At 45.2% G+C, this 13078-nt stretch overlaps 1 protein-coding gene across 1 annotated transcript in view; it reads left to right on the forward strand.

Moving 5' to 3' along the window:
• The first annotated feature begins 397 nt into the window (after positions 1–397).
• Positions 398–13078, forward strand: part of LOC309537854 (dual specificity protein phosphatase 22-A-like) — a 28315-nt gene continuing 15634 nt past the window's right edge. Inside the window, exons 1-6 of the mRNA XM_082233025.1 lie at positions 398–550; positions 1258–1588; positions 1763–1867; positions 6738–6771; positions 8250–8332; positions 11867–11916. Coding sequence (XP_082089151.1) covers positions 1847–1867; positions 6738–6771; positions 8250–8332; positions 11867–11916 — 188 coding nt within the window. The 5' untranslated portion in view covers positions 398–550; positions 1258–1588; positions 1763–1846. The remainder of the gene's footprint in view (positions 551–1257; positions 1589–1762; positions 1868–6737; positions 6772–8249; positions 8333–11866; positions 11917–13078) is intronic.

Consider the following 13078-nt stretch of genomic DNA (forward strand, 5'->3'; position numbering starts at 1 on the left):
CACTTAGCTCTTAAGTCTGATGCTTTTAACCACTACACCACACCGCCTCTCTTGTTGTGAATAGCATTTTGCAGTTCATTCCCTGGTGCTAGGGATTTGCAGGTCAGCTAATAAGCCAGCTGCGTCCTGCATCCCTTGCAGCCTAGCAATATAAGGATCGCTTGGGTGGGGGAGGTTACCCTCTGAGCTGAAGTGCTTTGCCCGGTGGCTTGTGCCTGAAAATAGCACTAGCTGCCTTCACTGACTCTACAGTCGCTGACCTGCTTTCTAAATCCCAGTGAGGGAGGCAGCCTGGCCTCTGCAACAGCACCCTCTTCAGGTGAATCCTGATAATGTACCAAAACAGAGGTCCCTTTCCCACTTCCTTTCTTTGGAGGCTGGCTTTGGAAAGATGCAAGCAAGGAATGAATGAAGGTATCGTGGCCAAAGAAAGCATGACTGCAGCAGAAAGGAGCTGATGCCTCTGCTGGCGAATGACGCTTTGCTGCTGTCTCCGAGGAAGCTCTTAGTACGACTCCAGAGCAGCCGAACTGGAGCCTTTACCTGAGAGGTAGGAATGGGCAAATGACAATTTTACTTTCTCATTTTTCCAAACCTAAGTTCAGTTTTCCACATTTTTGTATCAGTTTGCAATTATCTTTTTTAAAAAACATATTTTTTAAAAACATGAGATTCCAGCCTATTCCCCCCTAACACCTTTTTATATGCAAAGTATACACATTTTTGCAAAAAAACAAAACCAAACCACAATACAATGCATTTTTTTGTACATGACTTTTCTTCCTTTATACATAAAAATGTAAGGGAGGTTAAATGGAAGCGGGAGGTGCTTCACACAGTGGTTTAGCAAGTCACTCTGTGAAGTGCCTCTTCCCTCCTTTAAAAGAGAACGGGGCTGGGAGCAAACTGGTGGTGGTGGGGAGGCAAGGGGATGGGTGAGGGGTAAAGGGTGGTCAGGGGTGGGGGAAGGGTGGCTGGCAAATGGGTGGGCAGAGTTGGACAGAGCAAGCGGGGGGGGGGGTGAGCCCCTAATATCAATATATACCTTGACTCAAGCCTGCACACAATGCAATGTCTGCGCACATTACTGGGCTGGGTAGCTGCGTTGCAAAATCCAGAGAAGTGCAGATGTCGAAGGGTTTCCGAAGGGTTTCTGTGATAAGCAAAGTCTGGGGGATAACTGTTTCCATTACCCCCCCCCCATTCCCCAAGTTTGTTTAGAGTGATGTTGATTTCCCCTCTTTTTGTCTATTTCAGTAAGGCAGAACCTCTGCATTGCAACAGTATGCTAGACATTTCGCTTGGCAGCAACAGCTGTAGCACAGTGACTCATGAAGCAGAGATGGGAGGGGAGTGTGTGTGTTTGTGTGGCAAGCATCGATGCCCCACACAGGAGTCCGCCAGCAACTGACCAAGGATCCCATGTCACAGCTGGTGACGTAAGATCTGCAGATCTGGATGAGAATCCCAAGTCCCTATTCCTCTGTGTCCTGTTGTGACCCTTAATATTAACGCCGCTGCTTCTCTCTCTCTGTGTGTCAGTTCCTGCCTGGTACTCTGTCCTCCCACTTCAGATGCGGCAGAGCTGGTAAGTGTACGGAGATTTCCTGCAAGTCCCCACCCCATAATAACCAGCGCATGCTCTTCCTGGCCCATAACACTCCTCAGCAGATAAACGCACCTTTCGGAATGAGTCAGAGGAGGAAAGCGAGTCTCAGTTATAAGGGTGTTTCCCTCCCTTTTCTCTCCTTATGTTTTGCAGTGCCCTGGCGACAAACAGGGGAACTGGAATGAGCAACTGTGGGTTTTGTGTGTGAGCCTGGCTGCTGAGGAACTCAAAAGTGGCATGGGGACCGGTATGAGTAAGGTACAATCCTTAGGGTTCATTGCAACTTAGCAAAAAGTGGGACTGGGGGTGGTAAGGTGGTAAATTTATTTATTTATTTTATCTGTTGCATTTATATCCCACTGTTTCCTCATTAAATCCCCACCACAACCCTGTGGTGCAGGTTAGGCTGAGAGGCACAGGGACCAGTGGCGTAGTGTGGGGGGTGCAGGGGGGGCCGGCTGCACCGGGCGCAACATCTGGGGGTTAGGGTTAGGGGGCGCAAATCCACAGGTTAGGGGGCACAAATTACTTGCCTTGCCCTGGGTGCGGACAACCCACGCTACGCCACTGACAGGGACTGGTCTTCAAGGTCACCCAATGAGTTTCATGGCTGAGTGGGATCTGAACCCTGGTCTCCTGGGTCCTGGCTGGACACTTGGCCAACGAGACTGCACTAGCATGACTGGGGCTGATGGGACTTGGTAGTCCCCCAAAATCGAGAAGGGACCAGGTTGGGGAAGTCTGCAGTGAAGCAATTTATGTCAAAGAAATAAGGCTCGGTTTGAGCGGTTGTGGAGCAGCTGGTGGCCGCACCCCAGGGCCAAAGTCCAGTCTCCTGCCCTCCCCCACCCATGACGAGGATAGAAGCAGCAGCAAACAGGCACTGTATGCTGGGGCTGAACAGGCTTGATGCTGGCCATCCCAGTGTCCTCCCTTCCTTTCCTTTTTAAAAACACTTTATAATCTTGTGGCAGCCAGGTAGGCATGTAAATGTTTTTTATTATTTTTACCTTAAAAATTGGCTCATTATTGTCAGGTTTGTGTTAGTACTGCAGCAGCAGCAAATTCTAATTATCCATTAATGTGGCTGTGATTTAAGTGAGTCTGAGCATAGGCAAACTTGGCCCTCCAGATGTTTTGGGACTACAACTCCCATCAACCCTAGCTAACAGGACCAGTGGTCAGGGATGATGGGAGTTGTAGTCCCATAACATCTGGAGGGCCGAGTTTGCCTATGCCTGATGCACACTTTCATATTTTTAATCGGGGTGGCAAAACCAACTTTTTGGGTGGCTTTTTGCTTAAACACAGGGGTTTTCAAACTGTGGACCACCAGTGGTCCAGAAACTTCACTCAGGTAGTCTTTCAAAGCATGTCTACATTCAGTAGTCATATTGATTTTCAATTGTATGTTTATTGCTTCTTTCATTAGAAATTCAGTTTGATTGATTGCAAATTGTAAAACAATAGTATATAATGTAAAAAAGTAAACACTGAGCCAGTGTGCTCAGAATGTCCAACCAAGACCTGAAAGACCAGGGTTCAAGGACCTGAAGCTTGCTGGGTGACCTTGGGCCTAACTTACCTCACAGGGTTGTTGTAAGAATAAAAAAATGGAGAGGGGAGGACCATGTTAGCCACCTTGAGCTCTCTGAAGAAAACGAAAGTGGGATATAAATGCAATAATAAATAAATGAATGAATGAAGCAAGCAATAAAAATACAATTAAAAACCATACCGTATCTGGCACAGTGCATCACAACTGCTACAACAGACAGAAAAAACATTCAGCAGTAAACTATCAGCAATTTTCACGTGGTCCTTGGTGAGCATGGCTCTAACATATCAGGGATGCAGAGGTAGTTGTAACAGCAGGGTAGAGGGAAAAGAAGCATTGATCATCAGCTCCACGATTGAAGCAGCACACCTGATCATTGCTGTAAGACTATTAAGTCCATCGTGTAAATTTATTCAATTTTTCGCGACACAAGAAGACCCCTGTTAGATCAGGCCAGGGGCCCACCAAGTCCAACACTCTGTCTTCACAGTGGCCAACCAGATACCCCAGTTGGGAAGCGAGCAAGCAGGACCTGAACACAACAGCACTCTCCCCGTTTGAGATTCCCAGCAGTACAGTAGTACCTCGGGTTACATACGCTTCAGGTTACAGACTCCGCTAACCCAGAAATAGTACCTTGGGTTAAGAACTTTGCTTCAGGCTGAGAACAAAAATTGTGCTCCGGTGGCATGGCGGCAGCAGGAGGCCCCATTAGCTAAAGTGGTGCTTCAGGTTAAGAACAGTTTCAGGTTAAGAACGGACCTCTGGAACGAATTAAGTACTTAACCCGAGGTACCACTGTAATTCAGAGGAATACTTGCCTATTGCGAAGAATTTACAGTGGCCCCAAGCAAACTATATTCCCTCAGCCTTCCCTGTCTGCATGCAATATGAGCGATAACAACAATGGTCTACCTTGCAGGGATGTTAGAAGGATTACTAAACTATTGGTCTGTGTCTCCAGAGAGCTCCCAACTCCCTACAGTTTATTTTTCCCACTTGGTGAGCCTTCCACCCCCCTTACACTTGCTGCAGCCTCCTGTTTTTATCAGAAGACATTCAGCAATATTGGTTGGTATTCTTTTTAACAACAACAACAACAACAACTCACTGAAGAACTATTTGTTTAACATGCAGCTGGGTGCCTGGCAGTGGGATCAGTTTACTGCCTGTACAGGGAAAGTCACAGCTTTACTGAATTAAAATTAGATCCTCTGACCCAGATAAAAATGCCTGCTCAAATCAGAGACTGCCGACCTCCCTGTTTCTGGATTGAAATAATTGCGGACAAGAGGTTTTCTCAGCTGGCTGGCTCACTTTCCTGCAAAGGTAGGCAAGATATTCAGCAGAGGCAGGTCTCTTAGGGCAAATGGGACACTGTCCCACCAAACTCAGCCTGCTCCTACTTGCCTGCATTCCTGCTTCCAACCAGACTAAGGAGGGTGGCCCTGCCTGTCAACTTCCTCCTCCTTAGTCTCAGTGTTGCCCTTATAGAACACAGCAGGGAGGAGGATGAGGGCAAAACTAGAATGAGTTGGCTCAGTACAGTAATTGTCTGCATCTGCCACTGGCTTTGGCTCCACCTACCGTTGGGCTCCCAGTCTTACACCCTACCAGCTCCTATACGCACCACCCACCATGGAGGATAGCTCATTGTCGCAATGCTTTCTACAAAATCTGACTCGTTCAGGTCCTAGTCTGACACTCTAACCACTATGCCACACTGCCCAAGTTCGTTTTGTTAGGAGGCAGGCGGGGAACACAGCACGTTGTAGTTGTTCTTTGCTCTTCAGAGCAGGAGGAAGGAACGAGAGAGAGGGGGCCTGTTTTGTTCAGATGTCTCGAGCTAAGCATTTAAAAATAGCACCTTCGTGTGTGCCTGCCCTGGATGCCGTCTCTCGTAGTGGAGTTGTTTGGAAGATCTGTGCTGGCTGCTATAGAAACGCAAAACAGAGCCATGGCGTCTCTGGGCCACAGCAGACCCTTGCTGCTGGTGTGAAGCCAAGCTGTGTCTGTTTGAAAGGTCACGCCGGGAAGGCCTGATGTTTAGGTTGCCTGGCGCTTGGTGTGTTCCCTGTGAGGCTGGCAGTGGGCGAAGGATTAAGAATGCTGCTTTTTAAAAGGCACCAGATCTATGCCCCTGTCCTAGAACTGAGCTCACAGTCCTCTCATAGGAAGCTGGCATAGATAGATAGATAGATAGATAGATAGATAGATAGATAGATAGATATGCAGAGTTGGATCATGTGTTCATCTAGCTCTGGCTGATCTACACTGACTGTAGACATGGGCGTATCCAAGGGGGAGGCAGCTGCCCCCCAATCAGATAAAGTAAAACAATAGAAATACTTAACCAACTAACCAATCACGTTAGTTCTGCCCCCACTAACAAAAGTCCTGCCCCCCCAAAAGTCCACTCCCCCCAAAAAATCCTGGCTACGCCCATGCCTGGAGATTCTGAGGGTTGTATCTGGGACCTTCTGCATGCAAAGCAGATGTTCTGCCTCTGAGCTACAGCCCTGCCCCCAAAATCTGTTCAGAATTCTCTCCTCTCATGCTTTCTTCATTTCAGAAGCCGAGTTTGGGGACTGGGAAGTTATTGCAATGGTTAAAGAATTGGGTGGGGAGGGGAGGAGAAATCCATGTTGGTCTACTGCAAATCATTCAGTGATCTACCAGTAGATACTGGTCCTCATTCTGTGTGCTCTGGGAGAAGGGATTGGGGAGGAATTTATTTCCATTCACATTTAAAGCTGAACTTATCAAATTCACACTTCCTGAAACAATATGAGAACAATATAGAAATGAATACATTACTGGACATATACCAAAATGCATTATGAGCAATTCCATGCAAAAACATGTATGTGACTCAAAACTGGGTGTAAAAATGTGCCAGGAAGAATTCTTCCCCAAATGTGGAAGAATTTCCATGAGATTTTTTTTTTTTTAAATGAGACCATTCTTGTAGAAATGTGGAGAATTGAATTTAAGATTGGAAACATGAGAAATGAAGAGAACAAAAATAGGCAGATACTTTCATCTCTTTTCCTCTAAAGAACATTACTGTTAAGCCTACCCAGATGCATAGAAAGTGTGAATTTTAATTATTATTTTTAGTAATTTAACTTTCTGTATGTTTTAAAATATTGTAATATTTTCTTATGTTTTCTTGTTTTATCTTTTTGTAAACCACTTTGAGGTTTGCTTGTTTTTTTGTTTATACAATCAAGTTTATGAAATACTATAAGACACATCAGACCACAAGACGCACCTAGTTTTTGGAGGAGAAAAAGAAGAAAAAAAATATTCTGAATCTCAGAAGCCAGAACAGCAAGAGGGATCGCTGCACAGTGAAAGCAGCAATCCCTCTTGCTGTTCTGGCTTCTGGGATATCTGCGCAGCCCGCATTCACTCCATAAGACGCACACACATTTCCCCTTACTTTTTAGGAGGGAAAAAGTGAGTCTAATAGAGCAAAAAATATGGTAAATAAAATAAGCCCAGGAGGATCTTGTTCACAAGGGACAGTGCCTGCAGCACTAACTATTTTTATTGGCTTATTTTCAGGTTGTGGGGGGGCTGTACCTTGGAAACATCAGGGGTAAGTTGTTTTTCAAACTGCCTGTCTCCTAGCAGATGTTGATTATGAGCCGTGTATGTGGTCTCTGCTTCCTCCTCCTCCTAGAATCTAGTACAACTGTGGAATGATGAGCTGGTTTCATCTTTGCATGGTGTATGTATTGTTATAGATTTAGGAGTATTATTACTTATTCCCACCAAGGCCAGGAAGTGTCCTACTAACATACAGTGGCGTAGCGTGGGGGGTGCAGGGGGGGCCGGCCGCACCGGGCGCAACATCTGGGGGTTATGGTTAGGGGGCGCAAATCCACGGGTTAGAGGCGCAAATTCTTGTGTTAGGGGGCGCAAATTAGTTGCCTTGCCCCAGGTGCTGACAACCCACGCTACGCCACTGCTAACATAGATTGATATAATGCAAGGGAACCATGTGTTTCACAAGGCATATGTGCCATTTTAACATACAGGTAAGTTCTGTGCCATTTTGAAAAACAAAATTTCATTTTATGGTTTAGCATTGCTTTATTTTGAGTTACATATGGGGCGGGGAGGGCACAACAATATTTTCAGTGCTTCTAAGTGTTATGTACTGAAGTTCTCACCCTGGGCCAGCAGAGGGATACTGTAGGTAGTTTTCACTCAGGTCCACATATAATAATAATAATAATAATAATAATAATAATAATAATAATAACAACAACAACAACAACAACCCACTATTTCTACCCACTATTTAACTCTAAGGGTCTTAATCTGGGGCTGCATCCATCCACATGATTTAATGTTATAAAGCAAGAGTGCATGTTCATAATTTCTTCATACTTAGTTTAATCTGTAGTTATTTGCATTATTTATACACCGCTTATCAAGTGCTTTCCCCAAAGGGTCTTATGCAGTACAGTATTCGAAAAGAGAGAAAACAAGAACAAAAATGCAAAATAAAAATCACACAACAAATTAACAGCATTAAAAGCCAACCAGTCTCCTTGCAAACACATACACACTAGAAAAAATAATAATAAAATCAGCCCACATATTAGAATCAACAGATTAGAAGGTGGGGACAATCACAAGACAGAATGCCTCCTGTTGTGAATGGGAAAGACTGAAGTTGCTCCTAATATATGTGTGGGTGGACTGCTGTGGTTTAATGCAACAGGAGGTGGAGAAGTGGATGAACAGCTAACTAATGTCCACATGTGGGCAAATCCTTGCTTAATAACACAAGGACCAAAGTAGATGCTACACATAAGTACCAATATCTTTACTTGAGAGAGATTTTGGATTGGCTGGAAGGGAAAGGGTCAAGTCCTCCATAGCACTTTTCTGGTGATAAATCTGCAGCTTCCAGAGGCTGCTTTTTCCTTAAAAAAATGGGAGAAAGTTTACACACATCTTTCTATGTAACATCTTGTTTTGGTCTTTGCTGGAATAAAGCAAGGGTTATGAACTAATGCGCCTTTTTATTCATCTTGGATCTTAGAAGTCTCTCTTTCTTTCCAGATTCTGAGGACAAAGAGAACTTAGTGAAGAATGGGATCACACACATCTTGTCGGTGCATAACAATGCTAAGCCTGTTCTGGAAGTGAGTACGGAGAGGAAATCTGGAGCATCTTGGATCATAGCAATAAGGAGGAATCCAATTACTTAAAACATGACAGCTGGAAAATATATAAAATGCTTTAGGGACCCCAGCTGCAGGCCATTTCCCACCCCATTCATTCATATTTCTTTGGTTTCCCCAGCTAAAATGTGAATGCATGAAGGTAATTATTTCTGTGGTGAAGTTATGAAATGTCACAAGCCAGTAGAGGGCAGTGCAATTACAGAAATGATTATGCTAGGTTTCCCAAACCTCCCTCCCTCCACATACTGTGTATTAACAAATCTTGCTTTCAGTCGTCTTGTAATGCCAGATTTGCCTAGTGTAGGGATGGGGAATCTGCATCCCTCCAGATGTTGCTGGACTACAGCTTCCATCATCCTTGACCACTGGTCATACTGGGGTGCTGTAGAAAGAATGCAGTTGGTCAAGGGAGCCGTGGACTCAAAAAGGTTGAGAACCTCTGGACTAGATGATCCTCAGGGTCCCTTCCAACCCTGTGATTCTATGATTGGCTAGCATTTCTCCAATTTAAATGTAGGCAATACTGAGCTAGATGCGCCAATTATCTGACTTGATACAAGGCACCTTCTGATGTTCTGATGCAGCTGCTGCTAATAGCAGTTTACTCTGCTTCCCTGATGTTTCCTTACCTGATAATTTTCACACTTTATGTGATACTTCACACAGCCAAAGAACCACTTCTGGAAATCTAGCAACTGTTCAATGCTCATTTCTGTGCTAGCTGTTTCCAGGGCCACACTAACACCCTGCATTTAAAGCACTGTGATACCACTTTAACAGTCAGAGTTCCATCAAAGAAATCTGGGGTGGTTTACTAATCAACTCCTCTTCACAGGGAACTCTGAGAATTGTAGCTCTGTGAGGGGAATCAGGGTTCCCCTAACAGCTCTCAGCACATGAAGGGAAAGGGTCACCTCCCAGAATTCCTTAGGGCAAGGTGCACCTCCCAGAATTCCTTAGGGCAAGCCATGACTGTTTAAAGTGGCATGATAGCACTTTAAATTTATTGACTGAATGTAGCCTAAAAGACATGTTAGATAGAGGCGCTAGCATTGTAACCAGTAAAACTAATGCAATAAACCGCATGACTGAATACAGCTGTAGAGAGTTGTGTGTGTGTACTGATGGTGTTGTTTTGGGTGGGTGAATTTGCCCAGGCGATACATGCTGCTTTGCTTCCCAAGAAAATACAGTATGTATTTATTTAGAAAATGAACTCCATGAAAGCCATTTTCTTGGTAAGAGATACTGACTAATGTCATCGAGGGGGGGAAAAATCAAATGCAGGGAGCAAAAACCGCTCACCAAAGCCGCAGCTGCTTGGACCGCATCTCTGCAGACATGCCAGACAGATGGCAAATGGGCGCAGAGGTCTTACAACATGATGGAGTGAATGAGGCCAGGGAGAAAAGGGGAACTGGAAACACACGGGTGCATTGAGCAATTTGTCACTCTAGCAAAAAGAATTGCAGAGTCAAGCTCCTTTCCCATGCCTAGCCCTCCAGCAAATGCTGAGAGAGTGTGCATGGGGGTGGGGTGGGGGGGTCCCATCTCTGGTAGTGAGCAGGGGTGGGAGGAAGCTTCAGTGGAGAATAGTAATTAATCCTGATGTGTATTGTTGTGTGATTTCCTGGGAAGGATGGGGTGGGGTGAGGACAGGAGAGGGAGAGGTTAGCAACTGCCTGGAAGATTTTACTGTTGCAAATGTGTTGCAACACTGTCCGCAAAAAGTATTTTCGATACTAGTGGTGTTGTGTCCCCCCCCCCCCCAAAAAAGCCACAACCTACGTATAGATGAACCTAGTTGGGAATGACTTGGTCCAATAAAAAACAATCTGAAAATTGTGCAGCAGTAGCAGGTAGACTCAAGTTGGATGAGGCCTCTGCTCTGTGGTGTGCTTAGCTTGATGCTTAATTTGGACTATATCAGTGCCCTCTCTCTTTTTCTGCATCTGAACATAGGAAGCTGTGATATGCCAGCTCAAACCATGGGCTTCTCCAGCCCTGTATTGTCTACTTAGGCTGGTGGCAACTATCCAGGGTCTTGGGAAGAGAGAGAGCTTTCTCCACTATCACCTGCCACCTGAGGTCCTTTCAGCTGGAGATACAGTGGTACCTCAGAAATCGAATGGAATCCATTCTGGAAGTCCATTCAACTTCCAAAATATTTGGAAACCAAGGCATGGCTTCCAATTGGCTGCAGGAAGCTCCTGCAGTCGACCAGAAGCCGTGGTAGCCCCATTGGACGTTTTGGTTTCAAAGAATGTTCACAAAACCGGAACACTCACTTTCAGGTTTGCGGCATTCGGGGGCCAAAATGTTTGACTCGCAAGATGTTCAGGATGCAAGGTATGACGGTATTCAGGTTTCACATTTAAACTGATTTGGTGCTCTTGCACAGCAAACCTGTTCCACCATAGCATTAGGCTTATGGGGATGAGAAAAGTGATGGGAAGATGCAGTGGAATGCCTGGGATATTTAACTGTGGTTCCTGCATTGCAGGGGGTTTGGACTAGATGACCCCTGGGATTCCTTCCAAATGTACAATTCTATGATTCTAACCTCCCCGAAAGCAAATCGGAATGAATGCTTAGTTGATGTTGCTTAGCGTCCTCGCAAACCTAGTGCAAACAGATCAGGGCCAATGCTCAACTAACAGGTCATCTGACAGCAAACATCTTCATTAGGGCTGATTAAAGCACCACAAAACAGTGAGCAATGTTTTATGTTTCCTAGAACTCTTCCATCAGGCTGGCTGCATCAGATCAGAGCTCTTCCATCAATCTGGTGCAGAGGGTGTAATGCAGATTTGGGGCATAATTAGCTGTTATGCTGGGGCTCTGTAAAGGAAAGCATCATAGGGGCACAGTTTGAAGCAGGCAGCCCTGGAGCACCTCGATGACCCAGACATACAAATAGTGCTGTTTTCCATAGTGCCACAATTATTATTTTTCAAATGACAGCATTTTAGAGTTGTCCAACAGAAGTGCCCCGAACCTGGATGGGTTACTATGTCTGCAAATTTTACCAACTTCTGTGGGTAATAATAATAATAATAATAATAATAATAATAATAATAATAAGATGCCTCTCATCTGAATGGGTGGCTTTCAAAAGGGGGAAAAAAGTTGTGGCCATGTTTTGATTCCCCAATTGTGCTTGGTGGTGGAGGGAATGATGCAGAATCTGACCCCAGAGCTAGACCAGGTAGTCTCCACTTTAGTCTAAGCCAAATCAAGCTTATTTTACAATGCTGTGGTCTGAACTGGATCTCATGGTCAGTACACATTTCTAAAATGGAGCTCCAAGATAATGAGTTGTTTGGCTCTTAATCAGACGAGGTTGTGCTAGGTGCAAATAACAAATCTGAGGTTACGCTGAGGACTATCACAGAACAATAGCAGATGTTCCGCCATTTGTTTACTGTGCTGTGCCTCCTGCATGAAGTGGAATGCACAAGTCCCTTGTAAAGTTTGTCTCTTCTTTCACAGGACATGACCTACCTCTGCATATCAGCCTCAGACTCTTCGAATCAAAACCTGTAAGTTCTCTCAGGGTTTTCAGCCTGTATACACTGCAAACATGCTAGCTTTCTTAGAGAGCAATCCTGTTTTCCTCACTTGTTGTTCATCAGAGAAATTGGTTTTGTATACAACACACTGATCCATATTATGTTAGTGCATGGAGCAGAGATGGGAAACCTCAGGCTGGGCCCTGAATGTGGTCCTCCAAGCCTCTCCCTGGCCATGCCCTCATTTCCTTAGACCACATCATTCACTCATTGACTCTGCTTGAGTGCTTAAGCTCGAATTTGTCCTTGAACTCTGATACCGCCCTTCGTTTCACTGAATGAAAGACAGTGTGAAAGTGTGTAGAAACTAGCTGTCTGTAAAAAAGGAAAATTCACATTTGTTGCTCCACCCACTTTTGCCTCCAGCCCTGCCCATCACTGGCATGTGGCCCCCAGAAGGCTTCTTAGAAGGGAATGTGGCCCTCAGGCTGAAAATGGTTCTTTATCCCCAACACAAAGCATGACTTGATGTCTTTTCTTTTATGGGCACAGGATTCAGTGTCTCAATGTCAACTGAAAAGCTACCCCCTCATATGAAAGGGCCCCTTCCCTGAACTAAAGGTTCCCTCTGAGGGGACTGAGAAGCTTGAAAAGAAAGTCCTGCTCCAGCAAGTTTTTTTTTTTTGGGGGGGAGAGGGTGTTTTGTTTATTCCCCCTCCCTTCTTATTTCTTTTAATCATAACATGCCTCTAAGCAATGGGCCACAGGAAGGAAGTTTTGCTCTTAAGGGGTTATTTTCTGCACATTGCATGAGACTCTGAATTTCACAATCCTGGTGAACTTAGAGAGGTTCCCCCCACCAAGAGTCCAAATGAGACTGGGTGACTTGGAATGACCCGTAGTTAGTGGGCTGAAGGTGGGGGTTGTGACCCATCACCACCCACTCTTGCTTTCCAATAGGTTTTAATGCCACACCTGCAAGATCACAGCCTTGGTGATCTTAACCACAGCCTTAACCACAGCCAGTGTGGTGTTGTGGTTAAGAGCGGTGGACTCGTAATGTGGGAACCGGGTTTGCTTCCCCGCTCCTCCACATGCAGCTGCTGGGTGACCTTGGGCTAGTCACACTTCTCTGAAGTCTCTCAGCCCCACTCACCTCACAGAGTGTTTGTTGTGGGGGAGGAAGGGAAAG

Source organism: Podarcis vaucheri (genome assembly GCF_965113315.1).
Source record: "Podarcis vaucheri genome assembly, chromosome: 7".
Taxonomy (NCBI): domain Eukaryota; kingdom Metazoa; phylum Chordata; class Lepidosauria; order Squamata; family Lacertidae; genus Podarcis; species Podarcis vaucheri.